The 19,127-nt window shown below is 45.7% G+C and overlaps 1 protein-coding gene across 3 annotated transcripts in view; it reads left to right on the top strand.

Moving 5' to 3' along the window:
• Window positions 1-5,007: 5,007 nt before the first annotated feature.
• The window catches only part of Sh3rf1 (SH3 domain containing ring finger 1), a 158,182-nt gene continuing 144,062 nt past the window's right edge, over window positions 5,008-19,127 (top strand). The window contains exons 1-2 of one of the 3 annotated variants that reach the window (XM_055597891.1): window positions 5,008-5,209; window positions 6,726-7,212. In XM_055597891.1, the coding sequence (XP_055453866.1) occupies window positions 6,820-7,212 (393 nt within the window). In that variant the 5' untranslated portion in view covers window positions 5,008-5,209; window positions 6,726-6,819. Of the gene's footprint in view, window positions 5,210-5,595; window positions 5,723-6,725; window positions 7,213-19,127 lie in introns of those variants that run through there. The other 2 variants (XM_055597889.1, XM_055597890.1) reach the window with 2 other exon arrangements.

Raw genomic sequence — 19,127 nt, 5'->3', positions numbered from 1 at the left:
CAGTTTCACCATGAAATATAAGAGGAAGAATCATTTGTTTATTGATGGAAAGATTATAATGAAGATGCTTAATGAAACTTGGGATATTCCCTGTCTGATTTCCTGACTATAGGGCAGGGAAAACTCTACACATAAATTCATACATACATATGTATTCACACATACATATGTATATATAGCCTCAGGATAGCAATAAATATAACCATACTGGATTAACTCCTTATTTGAGAATTACTGATAGCCATTATGTGTTGGCTGTCAGAGGTATAACAGTAGAGAGAAAGACCCAGCCCCTGCTTTGGGGAAGCTTTCCTGTTTAGACAATGGCAGGCAATAAACAGAGAGCAGAAAGATTAGCAGCAGGTCTTATAAAGAAGAGAAATGGAGAGCTGTTGTGGAATACAATGGCATAAATTTCCAAAGGAAAACTGGAAGATGGTCAGTTTTCATTCTTCTGATGGGAAGAAATAAATAAATCTGAGCAAGGGAGTGACTTCATGCTCTCCATCTTTTGTAGCTTGTGCTGAGTTATCACTACATTCAGGGCAAGCCATGACAACAAAAATGGAAGCACAGAGACTGGTAAGAAGGGCCAGAGATAAAATGTCACAGTGGCTTAAATGAAGAAGCAAAAGAATCCAAGGCTATTTTCTGTTGCTCTAACAGAACTTTGGGGACTTGATGATTTGTGTTTGTTTGTTTTACTACCATGTGCATGGGTTCATGTATAAGCACATTGGTACTGTGCACACGTGTATGTGTGTGGAGGCCAGAAGACAACCTCTAGTGTTGTTCTCTCCACACTGGGCACCTCTTCTAAGACAGTCTCTCACTGGTCTCCAACTCCCCGACTCTACCTATCTTCTTCTCTCCAGTGCTGGAGTTAGAGGCATGCACCTTTAGGTGGGGCATCTATCTATCTATCTATCTATCTATCTATCTATCTATCATCTATCATCTATCTATTTAAACATTTGTTCTGAAGCAGGACACACACCTTTAACCCCAGCACTCAGGAGGCAGAGGCAGGAGGATCTTTGTGAGTTCAAAGCCAGCCTGGTCTACAGAGTGAGTTCCAGGACAGCCAGGGGTCACACTGAGAAACCTTTCTTGAACCCCCACCCTTACCCCCAAAATCAACTAAGATAAACATGGGTTCTGAGGGTTGGACTCAAGTCTTCACGCTTTTATGAAGGGGAGGTTTATCTGGGCACAGGTTTCTGGAGGTTAGACCTAAGGAGCAGCGATCTGATGTCTTCTTGTTTTCTGGTGAGGCTTGTGCTGCATTTGAACATGGCTGCAAAGTAGGAGGCAAGAGCTCACAGGGAGGGGCACCTTCACATGAACTTTGGGGAGAGCAAACTACATCCAGGCTATAGCAGAAGGCAGAGGGCAGTAGGTAGACACTGAAATGGAAGACAGAAAAGGGAGAGACATCAAGAGGAGCTTCTAGGTGTCTAGTTTGAACAACGGGGTAAATATTGCTGTCCTTTACCAGCGCCATGACACCTAGAGGAAGAACAAGTTTTGAGGAAAAAAAAAACAATTAGACACATGTACGCTCATGTGAAAACATGTAAACATGACACTAATGTTTACCTGAGGACTTATGATTGGGGTTCTCTAAGTCTGGCTCCTGTCAGCACTGAAAGCAAGAAATTCTCTAGTCCTCTCCTTCCCCCCTTTCCATCTGAAACTCGGGGATAATTACATGTCTTGCTGCTTTGGAGGGATGCTCAGAAGATAAATGAGATAATACGTATAAGAAAGACTTTGAAGTCCTTGGAGGATAGAAGCTGCCATTATTATGTCACAGAATGTGTTTATACTCTTCATGTATCTGCTCAAAGCCTCGCAGGTCATAAGCATAACAGACACTCTTTCCTTCATGCTCCATTCCCAGAAACGAGCTGATTGTGCTTCTCTTGCCTCACTGGTCTTCCCCTCTGAATTCTCGCTGTAGAATTTGCAGTCACTAACATTTTAAAACCTGGGAAGAAAGGGTCACGAGTACAATTCCAGGGGTAGCTCTTAATGACAACAATAGCTCTGTGCAAATTAAAAAGAACATGCACATCTTCTTACCAATGTCAATTGTCGTATCATTTTAATACGCTTTTTTCCCCGTATTTGACTGAAAATGGCCCAAGAAATTAAAGGTGCTTGTCTAAGACTTCCTTTGACAGAACAACACTAGGAGAATTCTGTTCCCAACAGTCATAGTTAAAAATCCAGCCACACTTTCAGGGAACACAGCTTAGATAATATTCATAAAAGGCATGTCCTTCTTTCTTTGATCATGGCGGTTCTGGGAACCACTGTCTTCAGTTCTTTGAAATAGGTTTGACTACTGATTTTCCTGTCTAGCCTTCAAGACTCATAGATCCTCCCTATGACTTTTTGTGTTGCTCTCTCTAAGGACAAACATGTCGGTGCTGGGAACTCCTTTAAGCCAGCACACAGGGAGGCAGGGACAAATGGGTCTTTTCTTCCTTCCTCCTCCCTTCCTTCCCTCATTTTCTGAGACACGGTCTCTCTGTGTAGTCTTGGCTGTCCTGGAACCCACTGTGTAAACCAGGCTGGCTTCAAACCCATAGAGATCCACCTCACGCACAAGCTGGAACTAAGGGCATGTACTGCCACCCAGGCCAGCCACGGCTACAGAGTGAGACTTTGGACAAACAGCAACAAGCAAAACAAAAAGCTGAACTGGTGGAAATAAGAAATAAACTTCTTCCCTCCCTCCACCCCAGTTTTGAGACATTATGGCTTGAAGGTAAGATGCCTCCATGGGCTCATATGTTGAGGTATCAGTTGTCAGCTCATGCACATTTGGAAGGTTCTTGATTTCTAGGGGATTTGATGTGATCACTGTATGATCATGGATTCATATGATGGCATTATTGGGAGGAGGTACAAAGAAGGTGGGGCCAAAAAGCGGTCCCTGGGAGTTTGTCCTGGGGGGCTATTTCTTGGCCTGGTTCTTTCTTGGGTTCCCTTTCAGCTTCATGTCTGTTGTAGGGTGAAAAGTTCTCTTCCACAGTGATGCCTTGCTCAAATGCACAGGGCCAAGTAATCGTGGATGGAACCCTCTAAAACTGTGAGCTAAAATGGCGCCCCCTGCTTAGTCTTTCTGCCTGGGATTTGATCACTGCTATAAAACAGCAAGTAACACAACAGATTAATTATACGATTAAGATTTTCCTTTTTTTTGAAGAAACAGTGATTGGCTTCTAGTGATATGATGGTGAGGTCAAAAGTGAGAGCCTTGGAGTGGTGGAAAGAAACTGGTCTTGGAATCCAGAGAGCTGAAGCTGAGTCTTACGATGTGATGTTAGGTTATCCAATTTAACCTTCAGGTTTAATAACTACAAAATAGGTATTTTTTTTTTTCTGACTATGGTTTTCCAGTCTGTCGAACCTTCATCTTCACTGTTTCTCCTATGGTGCTAACTGGGCCCAACAGTCACTTTCAGAATGCTGTTTGCGGAGGATTATCTTTTTCCCTCATTCTATTCATCCATTCTTTTCCTGTCTTTTTCGGCTCAACATGCTCACATACTTGTTCCCTTCTAACTGAAAAGGAAGTGGGTAATTATTTCTTGGTATAATTCTCATACAGTATAATTCTCAGCATACTAATCTCTTTAGAACAAAGCTGAGGAAGGAAGACACAGAGGGCTGCTGTGAGAACTGAATTAATACATGTAAGTGTTTAGCACAGTCCTGGCTTAAAGTGAGTGATAATTGTTCCTTGCTATAACTTTTTTTTTTTTTAATTAACTTAAACGATCCTCATTTATCTCGAATGAGTTAGCTGTGGCTCTAGTTGGGGACGAGACTGATAACCTGAGTTTCCTCTTCAAATTGTCAGCTTGGTTGGTGGCCTGGCAGGATTTTTTTGCACAATCTTTTGCATCATACAAACTCTATGTGTGTTTGTGTCTATCTGTCTCTCCCTCTGTGTGTGTCTTGGTCTCTGTCTCTTTTTTTCCTGTCTAGTTTCTGCTCACTTTTGAGGAAACATATCTGAAGTAACTTTCAGTAAGCTGACAGTAAGTATAAATGAAATCATAGACACTTTGACAACATTTTAACTCATCTCTGAAATAAGTTTGACAAGCAGGTCTCCACCCCCCCCCACCCCCCCACCCCCCGGACACCACGTTTTTCAAGCCCACACTTCAGAGTCTACAGGTGTGTGCCCCAGGCAACAGAAACAGATTACAGTGGGGATGACGGCTGCCTCCAAGGCGCAGATAAAAGAGGTAACTTACAGCCAGGATCAAGGCTCTGGCCCACGTGAGTCATACTTTGAATTCACCCCATTTTAGGCAGGTAGAAAGAACCTCCCCAAGACTGGCTTTAATCTCAGACCAGTTTTTTTTTTTTTTTTTTTTTCCTTTCTCGTTTTGAATTCTGGGACCAGCCATTCTCCAGGCTTGCTTGGATTGGTGTCCCTTGGCTGCTGCAGACGTGGGGCGCAATGCTAGGTGGAAAAGGCACCCGCCAGGATCTATAGCGTAGTCAGCAGCCCAGACCCCAGAACGAAGAGGTCCCACTTCTCTCTCTCTCTCTCTCTTTCTCTCTCTCTCTCTCTCTCTCTCTCTCTCTCTCTCTCTCTCTCTCTGTTTCTGCATCCACCCTAGGAGTGTGCGTGCCAAGCAAGGGGCGATCTATTCCCGCCAGGGCCACTCCCTCTCCGGCCCTGGCTATCGGGAAGAGTCGGTCTCCAGGCACCGGACAGGCGGAGCCCGAGGCCGGCCGGGCGCCCTTGCCGCAGCCTCTTCCTGGTCCCCCGGCGCCACCCCCACCGCCCTCCTCGCGGGGCAGGGTCCCCGGGGTGAAGGCGCGGCTCCCCGAGCCTCGCTCTCGCGGCTGCCCCGCCGAGGCCGCCGCCCGCCGCGGGGCTCCCACGCGGGTCCCCGAGCGGCGGGTGGCGCTGTGGCGCGTCCCTCCAGGCCCCGGCTCCCGCGGCGCCCGGCCTCCGCCTCCTCGGAGGCGTCGTGCTCCCCCGCCCTCCTCGCTGGGCGGGTAGGAGGCGGCGGCGGCGGCGGCGGCGTGCTGTGCGAGCGCGCGCGAAGGGGGCGGCAGCGAGGAGACTCCCGGTGCCACCGCGGCGGCGGAGCCACACGGGCGGCGGGCGCGGCGGGGCCGCAGCTGCCAGCGCCGCAGGGCCGCGAACAAAGACGAGCGGCGGAGGCGCGAGGTAGGGCGCGCGGCGAGCGAGGACGCCGGGCGCGGGGTGGTGGTGGCCGGCGGTCGCCTGGTCCCGGGCGTGCGCGCGGGCCGGTCCCCCCCGCGCGGACCTCCCCCTGGGTCTCCGGGACCTGCCGGGAACGAGCCCGGCGGCCTCACTCGCCTCCTCCGGAGCTGCCCGGCCTCGCGGCCGCGCTCTCCCAATACCCAGCCCGGTGCCTCCTGCCTCCGGGATGGCAGCCTCCGGGGACTGTTGCTGAGCTCATCCCGGAGGGGTCCCTGGTCTGCTTCCCGCCGCACTCAGTGGCGCTGACTTTCGCCAACTTAACGCTGCATCTTTATTTTTCTTTAAGTCCTTGAAAACTTCCAACGATCGGTGTTGGGCAATTTTTGACCCAAAGGGAGGCTGAGAGGAGGCAGTTGGGAGAAATCTCCTGTTCCCGGAACGACCCGGCCGCAGCCTCAGCTCCAGCCCAGGACCGTCCTCTCTGTTCCCGGCTGGCTGGCGACACCTGGCTCCGGGGTGTGTCTGCGTCGAGCGCCACGCTGCGCGGTCGGGGACTACCTGTGCCTACCGTGGGAAGAGGGGCGCACCCTGGCTCGCCCCAGCACAGACTAGCTGGGAGCAGCTGTTAATGTAGCCTCCAAACGCTCTCACCCCCTCTCCTAGGCATCCACATTTAAACATTGATTGGGGTGGTGGTGTGGGGGGGAGGCAGCGACCCACCAACTGGCGTCACATACTCTTTCAACCCCCTCCTGAACGGCCCGTTTTTCAGATTCTACCCAGAGTTTTCGGCCCAGCATTCCATCGTCGAAATTCTTGGTGATCATTTTGCTAGATTTTTCTGAATGGGATTAGGACAAGCCGTTCAGAAATCTGTTTCAGAGTTTGCCAACTATGCCGGAAAGGGTGATGTGTTTTAGCTGTTTTCAAGCAATTCTCGGTTATGTCTTTTAGAATATTCCCTCTGTTTTTGTTTTGTTTGTTTGTTCTTGGGGGCTGGCGTTGGATAAGATCAAGCTGTTCTGTTTCTCAGACAGGGAAGAAGCATGCATTTATTACTGGATCATTTACCACAAGGATCACCCAAAGTATGGCTTCTTAAACGATAACATGGCTTAAAAATTGGGAACATTGTTGGATTTAAAAGTGTTATTTTTAGATAGAGGAAACTTTCACTCGATTTTGCTTAGGTTCTCCAATAAGTTGAGGACTTCATTAGGCAGCTAATATTAGTCCTTTATTGCATTTTCATAAGTCCTGTTTATTGCTTGCTAGTTATTCCTGCCCAGTGAGGATATCTTCTAGATATCTTCAGGGATTATTCAGAATCGTTTAAGAAGCCTGTTTGTTTTTAATAGTTGACTTTGGAGTTCAGAAACCACATTCCAAAGCCAAGCTACACTATGCCGAGGAAGCACTTTTGTGTACTTTTTGGTTCTTGGCTCCACTGTGAACTTTTCCCCCAGATAACAACATTCGTTTTTTTTCTCCTTCCTTTCCTCTCTCCCCATAACTCCAGAGCAAAGTCTGAAATGGATGTTACATGAATCACTTTAAGGGCTGTGCACAACTATGAACGTTCCAAAGCCGTTTGCTCAGTAAAGAAGATCAAGATGGATGAGTCTGCCTTGTTGGACCTTCTGGAGTGCCCCGTGTGTCTAGAACGCCTGGATGCTTCCGCTAAGGTCTTACCTTGCCAGCATACATTTTGCAAACGTTGTCTGCTGGGGATTGTGGGTTCCCGGAATGAACTCAGATGTCCGGAGTGCAGGACTCTCGTAGGCTCTGGAGTTGACGAGCTTCCCAGTAACATCCTACTGGTCAGACTTCTGGATGGCATCAAGCAGAGGCCTTGGAAACCCGGCCCTGGTGGCGGAGGAGGGACCAACTGCACAAATGCCCTGAGGGCTCAGGGCGGCACTGTGGCAAATTGTGGCGCAAAAGATCTGCAGAGCTCCCAGTGTGGACAGCAGCCCCGGGTGCAGGCATGGAGCCCCCCAGTGAGGGTGAGTAGCTTGTAGAGGGACATTTGGTTGAATACAGGTGGTGAGGACCACAGCTCTTCTTTATTTTTAGCTTATTTTCCAAATTGGCTCATTGCTCAAGAAGCCACACCTGCCTGGGCAGATAGGAGATTAAACCTCAGGATCTTATTTTTCTCTTAGAGTGAGACTGGATACGACATAATCAATTGTGTTTTTAAGATCTTCTCTTATAGCCTCTATTGTCTAACAGGATGTGTTTTAGGAAGCAGGTATCAGGTGTTCATTACCAGGAAAATTTGGTATGGTCTTACGCCTTTTATGGCTCTGTGTGTGTATGTATGTGTACATATGTATATATATATATATATATACATATATATATGTATATATATATATATATATATATATAATATTCATATGAGTGAATCATAGGTAAGAAAGCAAGCCTTAATTTTTGTGCTGCTTAGAGCCATTCTGTTGGTTTTATGAATGCACAGCATAGAATGTACTGGTTGGAGGAATTTTAACAAATCATGGCCACAGGTAGCAGCTTCGTTGCTGTAGCAACAGGATGTCACATAGGACTATACTATTCCTTCTAGCTGTATGTTGGGCTTTGTAGGGAGTGAAATAAAATGCTTCCATCAAAATGATTCTTTTCTTGGTTTGGGTGGAAATAATTTCAGGTGCAATTAAATATTTATACCTTTACTACAACTTAATTTAGTAAATGAAAATTCTAAATGAACAGGAATTATGCTTCACTTGACGTTTGCCTGATTCGATGTGCCTTTGTTATTTTTCATAAAATGAAGCCAAGTCTTTGATATCAGCCATTCCATTTTTGTTGTTGTTGTTGTGAGAAAACACAGTTTTGATAATTGGCCATATATTTGGCAACTGAATAGATTTTCTGTAGCCTATTAAAATTTTTACTATTTTAGATGAAAAAAAAATGTTATTTGTATGAGTGTTTTGCCTGCACGTGTGTGTATGCACCACATATGTGCCTGATGCCCATGGAGGTCAGAATAAGGCATCAAGCTCCCTTGGAACTGGAGCTAGGAATTGTTGTGAGACACCATGTCGGTGCTGGGAACTGAACCCAGTCCTCTGCAAGCGCAGCCAGTGCCCTTAGCCAGTGATCCATCTCTTCAGCCCTCAGTCATTTTAAAGAACAATTAAGCTGGCTGAGATTTTCTTTTTCAAATATTTATAGTTAGAACCTTAAACTGATGGCTTTCATTTAATAAAGAACTACCCACTGGGATGGTAGTGTGCGGCATGAACTCACGCGTGGTGATCAGACAGCTCATTGCTGCAAATGATATAAATGATAAAAAGAATTTACATCAAAGATGTAAAATATATAAAGTATCTTAATCACTGATACTGTTTGGATTACTAGAAAGAAGCTTTACCATTAAGCTTTCAGGTTTCTTTTGATTCACATATATGATATCACGATAAGTAGATATTAAAAATTGTCCTTAGATTGCTACTTTCCTTTCTTTCCTTTTCTTTATGTAGTCTGGGCTAGCCTGGAACTCAGTATATATCCCAGGCTGGCCTCAGACTCATGCTCCTGCCTCAGCTTACCCAGTATGGGATTACATACTACCCTACCCTGCCTTTGGGAAGGTTTTCTTATTTGGAGGTCCATGTATGAAACTATTAGATTTATTGTGTAGTACCAAGTTTACTGGTACCTTGGTTGCTACATACAGGCTCATGAATATTTTAATCCAATAACCAGTGATTGGGTTGATCATTTCTGCGACATGGGGTCAGGTCTGCCAACCCTAATGGAGGAGTAGATTTGCATCTTTGGAGGGGTTTTGTTTCCTGTTAATTAGACTTGGAGAGAGTGGCTCCTGGCTATGAATAGGTGTGCCCTTGTTGTTGCCTTACCTGTTGGGAGGAATGCAATGAATGTCTGATTGCTGATAAAGAGGAACTTAAGGAGAGGCTCAAACCCATTGGTTTTTAAATATTCTTTCCTAACATAGACATTGACAAGGAAATACTAGGCAGCAAAAGCTCCTGTATCTGCCTCCTAAGCTTCCCAAATCAACTTTTGCTTTTCTTGGGTATTTGGATCATGTTGGTATCATTTTTCTGGTTTATGTGATTGCTAGTTTGCTTCCTGTTTTTCTTTGGTGTATGACAGATGTTTTGCAAAGAAGCTCAGTTGAACTCGAGCCTTACTAGTTTGTATAAAATCGTTGAGGACTTTGCAGAGAGTCGGGATGGGGAGAAACAGACAAGTAGAAGTATGCAGTCTGAATTGAAGTAAATGATGTCACCATTATTAAAAAAATATTTTTTTTTCTGGGTTACATTAGCATTGACTTGTACCCTGTGCTTTCATGTGTTCAAAGCAGCTAAGGCTTCCTGTGTGTAGAGTGAGCACCTGAAAGGTAATTGCCTCCCCGGAACACACTGCTTTATAAGGTTAGAAGTTAGAGCATGGCGAGTGGTGAACACCTGTAACCCCAGCACTCAGGGAGGCGGAGGCTGTCGGAGCTCTGTGAGTTCAAGGCCAGCCTGGTCTACAAAGTGAGTCCAGGACAGCCAGGGATACACAGAGAAACCCTGTCTTGAAAAAAAAAATTAGAAATTAGGAATGCACACTTCATGGAGGTTGTAATGTGGCCTTTTGGATACTTTCCTGAGGCGAGCGACTATAATAAATCCCAGACGTTCATCCTCTCTGCTTAGATGCTCCGACACAACTAAGTTGTGTGACCAGCCTGTTGCCACATGTTGTGCAGAGCTGAAAGTGAGAACATGTGGAATGGTGCTTCAGCTTACCAGTGTTGTTCTACGTTAGTGCCCATGTGGCTTCCTCATGTTTCCAGCCGACGCAGGCTCAATGCTATCAGCAGATTCAGACATTTCCAATGTGTGACACACATCTTATTCCTGGAATTGTAGTGTTTCCTCTTTAATACGAAGAGGGAAGGGGTCCCTCTGTTGCACTGGGGTCACCAGGAGCCATGCCAATTCTTTAGTTCAAGCAGAGACTTCTGGGTGGGTTTTGGCCAGAGCCAAGCAGGGAAATGAACTGTGGCTGAAAGGTGTATTTATGTCGGATTACAAGTGTTAAATATTCATTAGATAATGCATATGATCTAATGAATATATATATGAATGATGCAGAAAATAAAGTATGTTTAATTAATTCCTGTAGAATTATAACCTACCAGGATAGTTAAACTTCTGCTTCCTGTAATTTCTGCTTTCTGGCTGATTTGGGTGTGTTATTTATTAATGTATTATTTGTTTATTTTTAGATGATCTTGATTTGTTTGTAGCTCAAGCTGGCCAGGAACTTAAGTCCCAGGTTTCCAAGTGCTGGGTTTTTGGGTGTTGCTGTTTAGGGTCAGATTACAACAGTACAATAAATTGTTGGATAGATGGTGATGGGGAAGCCAGATACAGATTCTGCTCACGAATGTCAGAGTGTGTGGTCAATCTCTTGGGAGAGATTAAGAGCATTACAGCAGCGCAGGGATATAATAAGCATAGAAAGTTCAATGCCAGAGAGCTAGCAAGAGGGGGTAGGAGAAGGCTCTTGAGCTCAGAGTGAAAGTAACCATGCTTACGTGAGAGGTCCTCAAAAGCTTCCTCAAGGAAGAGGTGTTTGAACTGAGAAGTGATAATGGTGTGAGTGAGGGCTGGGCAGGGGAAGGGTTAAGAAGGGAGGAGCATTCTAAAAACCTTGGCTTAGAGCAAGAGGAGGCTTGCCTCTTAGGAGCACTGACAGAAAGTGAATGTGAAATGAGCAAGCCATGGGGAGGGTGCCCTAAGAGCAGACTTCAGTTGTGAGAGCATTTAAAGGCCACAGACGGACACAGCCAGAGGGATGGATGGGACCAATAATAAGTGCACTGGACTTGGCACTGGAAAGATGAATCACTGGGCAGGGATGCTCAGTAAGGCTTGAGAACAGGTAGAGGGTTAGAGTTGGAGATCAAGGACTGAGACTGTGAAAAAGGAGGATGGTCTACATCCGGGGGCACAGGTCACATTTCTGTTTCTCCAGAGATGCCAGGTGCACTCTCAGTTCTTCATTGCTGTGGACATGGTCGTACTTGGCTTCCGTGTGCTCTCTACAGGATGGCGGTTGTGTCACCCAAAGTTCCTCTTGCAGAAGTGCTAACTCCGAGTACCTTAGAACAAGGCTCTGTGTGGGGAAGGACGAACTCCGGGTACCTCAGAAGGTGGCTGTGTAGGGGTAGGACCTTACAGTGGTGGTGGAGGGGGGTTGGGAAAATGGGAGTACATGTGTCCTTACTGGAAGAGATCACGGCACGTAGAGACACAGAGGAAAGACCGTTGTGAGGACATATGGAGAAGATGGGTGACTACGAGCCAAGTGGAGAAGCATGAGAAAGAAGCATCTTCCCAAATCTTAGCCTGCGGTGTTTTGTGGCAGTGCCCAAGCACCCACTGCAGAAGTCAGCCCTTTGAGTGACTGACTTGTTGCCCTACTGCCAATCCAATCAGTTCTGGTTGCCCAGAGGGACTCGCCACGGTGCACCCAGCCCATTTGTGTCTTTATTTCTGCCACGGGACACCCTTGAGATGTTTTTCAGGCGCACTCTACCCCTTCAACTGGCCAGATGGCCTGGTACAATTTCATTAGCCAGGGCAGGAATTTCATGAGAAGATTGGTGCTTATGTGACAATGTGCCAAGTAGAAAGTTTTGTTAGAAGGAAGAAGACATCAGGAGACTGCACTCCTCTGTGACTGGTGGACATATGTTGTCTGTTGTAATACATGACAAAGCCAGCAGGGAGGGGATCGAAGGGAGGGTCTTGGTGAAAGCAACACAATTGCTTGCTCTAGGTGGAAGGTGCCAAGGCTGCCCCTAGACTGTGTTTGGCGTCCTGGGAGCCAGCAGGTGTCTGTGGAGCGCTTTCTAACATAGTTCTGTGCTGTGATCTCTTGTGTGCTAGTTCAAAGGCAACACCAGTGCATGTTTTGTTGGGAACATTCAGGTGGGGCTGTGCTGGGAGGCAGGGGGATGGTAAAATCCACAGGAGTGGGCAGGTAAGCCACCGTAACTCGGAAGCACCAAGGAGGGTAATAAAATGGATCATGCCTGTGTCCATGGGTTGTGGTTAGCAGTCACTGATTAACTGAGCATGGCCCAGGCACACAACTCCGGTGTGTGGAAAGGTCAGTATGAATACTGTCATGGGATCTGATGCCTCTGAGTAGATGGGAGTGAGAATCTATAGTAACCCTTGCTACATCTGAGAACAGTATTTAATGAGGTTATTTGCATCAGGATGTTTCATAATGGCCCAACTGAAATAGAAAAAGATCCACCCCCCCAACCCACATGGACATTTGTTGTAGATATTGACCTTGTATTTTATTTATTCCTTGACATCTACTCGGCGACTCATACAGGCTTCATCCTAAAACTTGATGGCGAGGGTGGGATGTGCCCTTCCATCTTTGTTGAGGTGTAGGTTGAAGCCAGGGCCTCACATCTGCTAAGAGAGTGCCCCACCACTGAGCTAGTCCTCATACCTGTAGCCCTGGGCTCTTTTGATCATTTAAAAAGTGGATCACTTTCAGCTCACACTCACCTTGCGATTAATGACATCTCTGTGGGGACAGAGTATATTATTTGAAAACTGAAAAATGTAAATTTCAAAATCAGTTATTTAATAACAGTTTTGTTTAAATATTTCAACTTTAGAAAAGTACATACTAATAAGTGTTTGTATACACACACATATATAATTCTAGATCATTTTGTAGACTTCTGTATGTATGTACTTATGGATTTGGGCTTTTTACATCGGTACTTGCTGAGTTGCTAGCTCATTCACTTTGTCTGTGGAATCCTTTCATGTTGGAGCTCAGCATGGCTTCATCAAATGATTTGTGTGTAGTAGACACAGCAGAGATGTACACACAAGTGTGCCACTCCTGAATCACCATGTTCCATTCTCCTTAAAATGACTAGAGCAGTTTTCCTTCTGTTTTAAAAGTTGAAAGTCAAATGGGCTGACAGTCAGATATTTAGTGGCGGAAAATGGCGTGTAGAGAATGATTGAAGCTTCCAGTCTTTGTATTCCTAAGCCGAGGAGTGACAACTGTAAACATGCTCCACCCCATAATAAGAATATCTGGAAGGTAATCCTTATTAACTTCCAGAATAAGGAATTAATAGAAATGGAAGCATTTCACAGACATTAATTTGCAGGTTGAGGTTGCCTAGTGAATAATACTTGGCAGCCTTTCTGTATCTTCTCACAGTCTCCTATAGAAAGGCATTTGCTAACAGTACCCTCATGTATAGATGTAGGAAGCTAGAGCATTTCTAATAATTGGTCTGAATTCTCCGGGCTGGTCAGTGGTAGAGCTGGGGTTCCACCTTAGTTCTGTGTAACCCCAAATGCTTCCTTCCCCTGCCATACCACGTGGGACACATTTTCCTTGGGTCTTTTTTTTTTCTCTCTCTCACTGGGGAAAGCTTTTCCCAGCCACAGATAGCAGCAGTTCTCTTCTCCACATGCTTGCTACCTGTTGAGTGTTTTATTGTGGAAAAGTGTGTGCGTGTGTATATGTGGGGGCAAGGTACAAATAAAACTCGGTTCTGAGGAAAATGAACAAGGAAACAGTATATCTCCGAGGCTACAAGCTGTTTACGCTGGTTCCCGCACTGCAGCCAACCCGGCTTCATTTCTTCGCATGAAGGAAGGCCCAGTACCTTTAGAGACCTGCCTCAGGCAGGCTCAGGGAGGCCATGCAGTGACGGTTCAGTAGGCAGAGTTATGCTCATTAAAAAAACGTAGTTGATTTTCTTCTTTGAGATTTTTGCACATGTGTATAATACATTCTGATTACTCTTGCCCCTTTCCTCCCTGGGTTACTTCATTTCCCATCCTTATTGACCCGACCACACAAGTCCCTATTGCGCAAACACATGTCTTTCTGTTTTCTTTGTGACAACTATGTTTATTTGGGGCCCTTCACTCGGAACTATCCACTGGGGCCCGGTGAGCGCAGCTTGTGGGCATACAGTGGGAAGCAGTGACTGTCCGCTCTCCTGCCCAGAATCTGCCAGGACAGGGTCATCTTTGATTTTCAGAATCCTTTATAGCCTGGCTGGTAGGACCCACTCAAAGGGGACTTGACAGTATGTGTGGAAGAGTCAAGGGAAATGGATGCCAGCTGCTCTCTAGAGACTTAGTGGGATATTCTCTCCGTGTCTTATGTGTGCAAACTTCTTGTTTGGGTGCAGTTTCCCCACGATGTGTAAACTGAGGATGATACTTGCTTATCATGTTGATAGGTTGTTTTGTAATAAGTGCAAGAATTAAGATACAAGTGTTTTGTAAAGCCTGTGTAAGTGGATGTATTATTATACAATTAAGTGTTAATGTTCCATTTGGGTTGACAAGAACCCGACTAGACTAAGAAGAATCATAAAAGGATAATCATAAAGGGTGGCAGTGTGTGGATGTGGAGCTGCCCAAATGGGGACATGAATCAGGTATTTGCTGTCACACTTGGGGAAAACAGTCTGAAGAATGTCCGTTCTCTCTCAGTCCCTGGGGTTTCTTTATTTTCCCCGTTTACAGTCTTGTCCGTTACAACGAGAAGTAGTTTCTAAGAAGTACATCAGTGTGCATTTTGTCATTGGGCACATCATAGGCGGATAGGTCAGGCATTCAGAGCGTTTGATGCAGTAAAAAAAACATGGTGGATGTGTACATGGGTGTGTGCGCACGTGCAGATGCCCGTGTACAGAAGCCAAACACATCAACCAGGAAGTCGTTTGTTGTCACTGTCACGTAGTGCATGCTACATGTAATAGTATGTTTTTAAACAGGACTGGCAGTGTCACAGCTTTTTACACTTGCTGCATGAGTAATCTGTGCACTAGGGTTTTATGACAGCTTCAGGGTCATTAGACAGGAGGAAAACCTTTCAGCTCTGTTATAACCCTCTGGGACCACGACTGAACATGCAGCTTGACCTTTACTGAGACATCATAGTACATATTATCCTGTCGCCCCTGGCTGCTTTACAAAAAAATTCTCCTTTGGGTGACTAAAGGAGGGAAGGGGGAGGAAAGATGGGGAGGTGAAAGGAGGAGTGAAGAGAGGAGAAAGGGACCCTGGCCAGAGATTCCCACGGTTCTTGGGGGACCCACAGAGATCCATTCTTTAGTGGCGGTTTCCATGCCAGGCTTCTACCTCTCCGGGAGCGGGAGTGGAAACACTATAGTTCGTTTACTGTTCTGTCTTCTGTCCTCCTGCGCAGCGCAGTTTGCTCAATGCAGGTGGTTGCTTCATGCAGGTGGCTGGCTGGAGGGGTTGGGCTGAGGCCACAGGGAAAACAGTGAAAGAGAAGGGACGGAGGAGCATTCTTGCTTTTCTTGAGTTGCTTTTCCTGGTCACTTTCCCAAATTGCTCTCTCTGTCTCTCTGTCTGTCTGTCTCTGTCTCTTTGCCTATCTCTCTCTGTGTCTCTGTCTCTGTCTGTCTCTCTGTCTGTCTGTCTTTTGGCCCCATAATTAGTTAATGACCCCAGAAGTCAAATCAGAGATGTGAAAAGGCACAGGACCGGGCAGTCCATCAGTTCTTACCTCTGTCCCCGCCCACCCTGCCACCGCCCCCATGATTTTTTCCCTGCGTTTTATCGAAAGCCTTTCTTCTGTGACTCTCCTCTACCAGGAGGAACAATGGCTTTTCCCCAGTGTAGCCGCACACTCCATTTACTTATCCCCGCAGTGTCCCTCCAGTCTGTTACTTAATATGGCCTAAGCAAATCCTTAAGAGCATGTGGAAAAACTTTTTATGTAAGGTCAAAGGGCAGAGAGCATCGTAATTCACTCTGTGGCAGGATTCGTGATAAGGGTCCGTCACTGTACAGCAACCCGGTGCACATTGCCTCGTGAGACGTACTTACCATAGGTGGTACTCACAGCGCAGGGCAGAGTGAGGAGCTCGGGCAGCAGGCAAGCCTCAGCTACACAGCAGCATGGTAGGGTGAGGTGTGCTTGCAACCGGAATAGGGCCAGTAGCAAGTAGGTAGGACCAGGAACTCAGCGGGCATGCCTCCCTTATAAAACAGCGTAGTACAGTGGGGTATAAGTGGGGTAAAAATATTGTGCTCAGGATAGCTATGCCAGTAAGACTTCCCCTGAGGCCGACACCCTTCTTCGTGGGCCCCCAATCCTTTCCAGGATGTGTGCCTGCCAGTGCCTAGTCATGAGGGTGGGTAACAGTTGCTTCGTGAAAGATGGCATATGGGTTGCTGTAAACACAGCCATTTTAAAGCTAGATGTGTGAGTGGGCTCTTAGGGGTATCTGGGAAGGGAGTGGAGGTGTCATTTCAGATGGCTGACAGTTGCAGTTAAGTAGATTATTTGCATCTCGGAAAAGTGAGCAATAGGAGTAGGTGAAAATGAGGTTTTAAGTCACATCAAATGTAGAGCAGAAAAGCAAGGGTGCCGAATTTGAGGATGTCCCTGTTAGCCTAAGGAAATACATTCTTGCAGTTTTTTTTTTAAAAGATCCATGTATTTTAGAGTTTTATTTATGCATATGTGTTTGTGTGTGTGTGGATATGCAGCATGGATATGAGTGCCCTCAGCTGTTAGCCACCTGACGTGGGCACTGGGAATTGAACCTGGGTCTTCGGGAAGAGCAGCTGGTGCTCTTCACTGCTGAGACATCTCTCTGGCCCCTAAAGTTTATTTGTTCGTTTGTTTTAATAATTTATTTATTTATTATTATGTACATTGGTGTCCTGCCTGCATGTTTGTCTGTGAGGGTGTCGGATCCCCAGGAACTGGAATTCCAGACAGTTATGAGCTGCCATGTGGGTGCTGGGAATTGAATGTGGGACCTCTGGAAGAGCAGCAGTGTCCAACCTCTGAGCTATCTCTCCAGCCCCATTTGTTTATTTGTTTTTTTGAATTACTGCATTTTCACCATTCATAATTTATCATTCAGGAATGGATGAACAGGAATGGTTTCATTATATTCAGTGTAGTGTATGGTCTCTACCCAGTGAAGGTAATACAGAAAAAGTTTGCTGCAAAGTATTTCATATCTTTGTCGTCTCGCTTCTCCCCTCTCCTCCCATATCTATATATCTATACATCTGTGTATCTATATATCTAAGTATCTATGTATATATATTCAATTTATTGAATTTATACTTAAATTTATTCAATTTATTGAATTTATATTCAGTCAGTTCACATATATTTAATTTCTTGAAATGACTTTGCAGGCTGCAGTCCAGCTAATCTAGTAATGGCTGTCTGTGAACAGGAAATCTAAGAGTTTAGCAGTTGCTTAGTCCACAAGACTAGACGTCTCATCTGGCCTTCTGTGTATGTTGGGATCCCAAAGAAGTAGGCTCAAATGTCAGCGAAGGAGTGAATGCACAGCAAGGTGAGGGCAAACAGGCAAAGAGGAAAAGCTTCCTTCTTCTATGTCCTTATATAAACTTCCAGCAGAAGACGGGGTCCAGATTAAAGGTGTGTCTTCCTGCTTCAAGGTCCAGATCAAAGATATGTGTCTTCCTACCTCAAAGGTCCAGACTAAAAGTGGATTCACCCTCTTTAAGCCAAGCAAATCAATCAATCAATCAATCAATCTCTCACAGTTGTGCCCTCCATTTCTAGACTGTAGTTCATTCCAGGTGTAGGCAAAATTGACAACCAAGAGCAGCCATCACAGGGCCTTAAATCCAGCCTGACGATCCCACAACCCTGTGCTATGATTGCACGAGCCTCTGTATGATGCAGGCAGGTCTTGCTCTGTACCCCAAGCTGGCCTTGAACTTGCGCTTCAGACTCCTTTCTTCAGACTCCTGAGTGCTAGGATTGTAGGAGTGAGCCGCCACACTCAGTTCCTATCCAGTTTAATTTGTGTGGTGGATTAGCTACTTGGCTTGTTACTGTGACAAAAGGCCAGACATGGCAGTTTAAGAAAGGAAAGGCCTACATCGGCGTACAGTCTAAGGGTACATCCATAATGGCTGGGACGGTACATCCATAATGGCTGGGACGGCGTGGAAACAGGAAGCCTGAGGCATCTGGTCACAGCATCGGCATGCAGGGGACAGAGAGAAGGATGTTTGTGCAGTCTGGGACCCTGGCCCATGGAATACTGCCACACACTGCCACCCTTTATGATTATCCATTCCGGGTGGGCTTTCCCACCTCAGTTAACATGTAGATAATCTTCTAAAGGCAAGCCTGGGGGCTAAACCTAATCTTGATTTCTTATAGAGATCTTTCTTCTAGCTGTTCTAGAGTCTCTGTCAACTTGACACAGTGTTGACTGTCACAGGCGATGTACCCCAGGGCCATAGGGAAGCTTCGTGGAAGAATGTTTGAGCACTAACCATTGAGAGCTGAACTTTAGATATCTTATAAGGAGTTTTAATTCTTATAGCACTAAAAACAGTCCTGCATATTTTGCATTTTTGTGTGTTTGTTTGTTTTTAGCTAGATTCTGCTGGCCTCAGACTCCCCATTTGCTCTTGCATTCTCCTGCTTCAGTTTGTAATCCCAGCTCTGATGACAGGCATGCCCTATCAAGCTGGCTACAGATTTCCTTTTTAAGCTATAAGCACATAGTTTTTCTATATGTATTCACTGAACATTAACATGTATGATAAAATTACATTCTAAGCATTACATTTTCATTTCCTCAGCCAGTCGAAAGTGACAGTAAGCTGCTCTATTCCTGTTTTAATAAACTCGTGTTTTAAGTGTGGCCTGTGTTGACTGACTGCCCGAATTTCCCATTTTCCTACTTCCCCCACAGCAACACACAGTTCAGGATCTCCAGTCTGTGAGGCTAAATATTTTTGGCAGCCGTAATTACTTTTATTTTGCTAGTATCAGCACCCTCTTTGTTATCTGTTCTTATAAAACAAGT

This window comes from Psammomys obesus, unplaced genomic scaffold (genome assembly GCF_907164565.1).
Source record: "Psammomys obesus unplaced genomic scaffold, mPsaObe1.curated_primary_1811, whole genome shotgun sequence".
In the NCBI taxonomy this organism is placed as follows: domain Eukaryota; kingdom Metazoa; phylum Chordata; class Mammalia; order Rodentia; family Muridae; genus Psammomys; species Psammomys obesus.
Note: the sequence above shows the minus strand (reverse complement) of the source record. Positions and strands in the feature narration are given on the sequence as shown.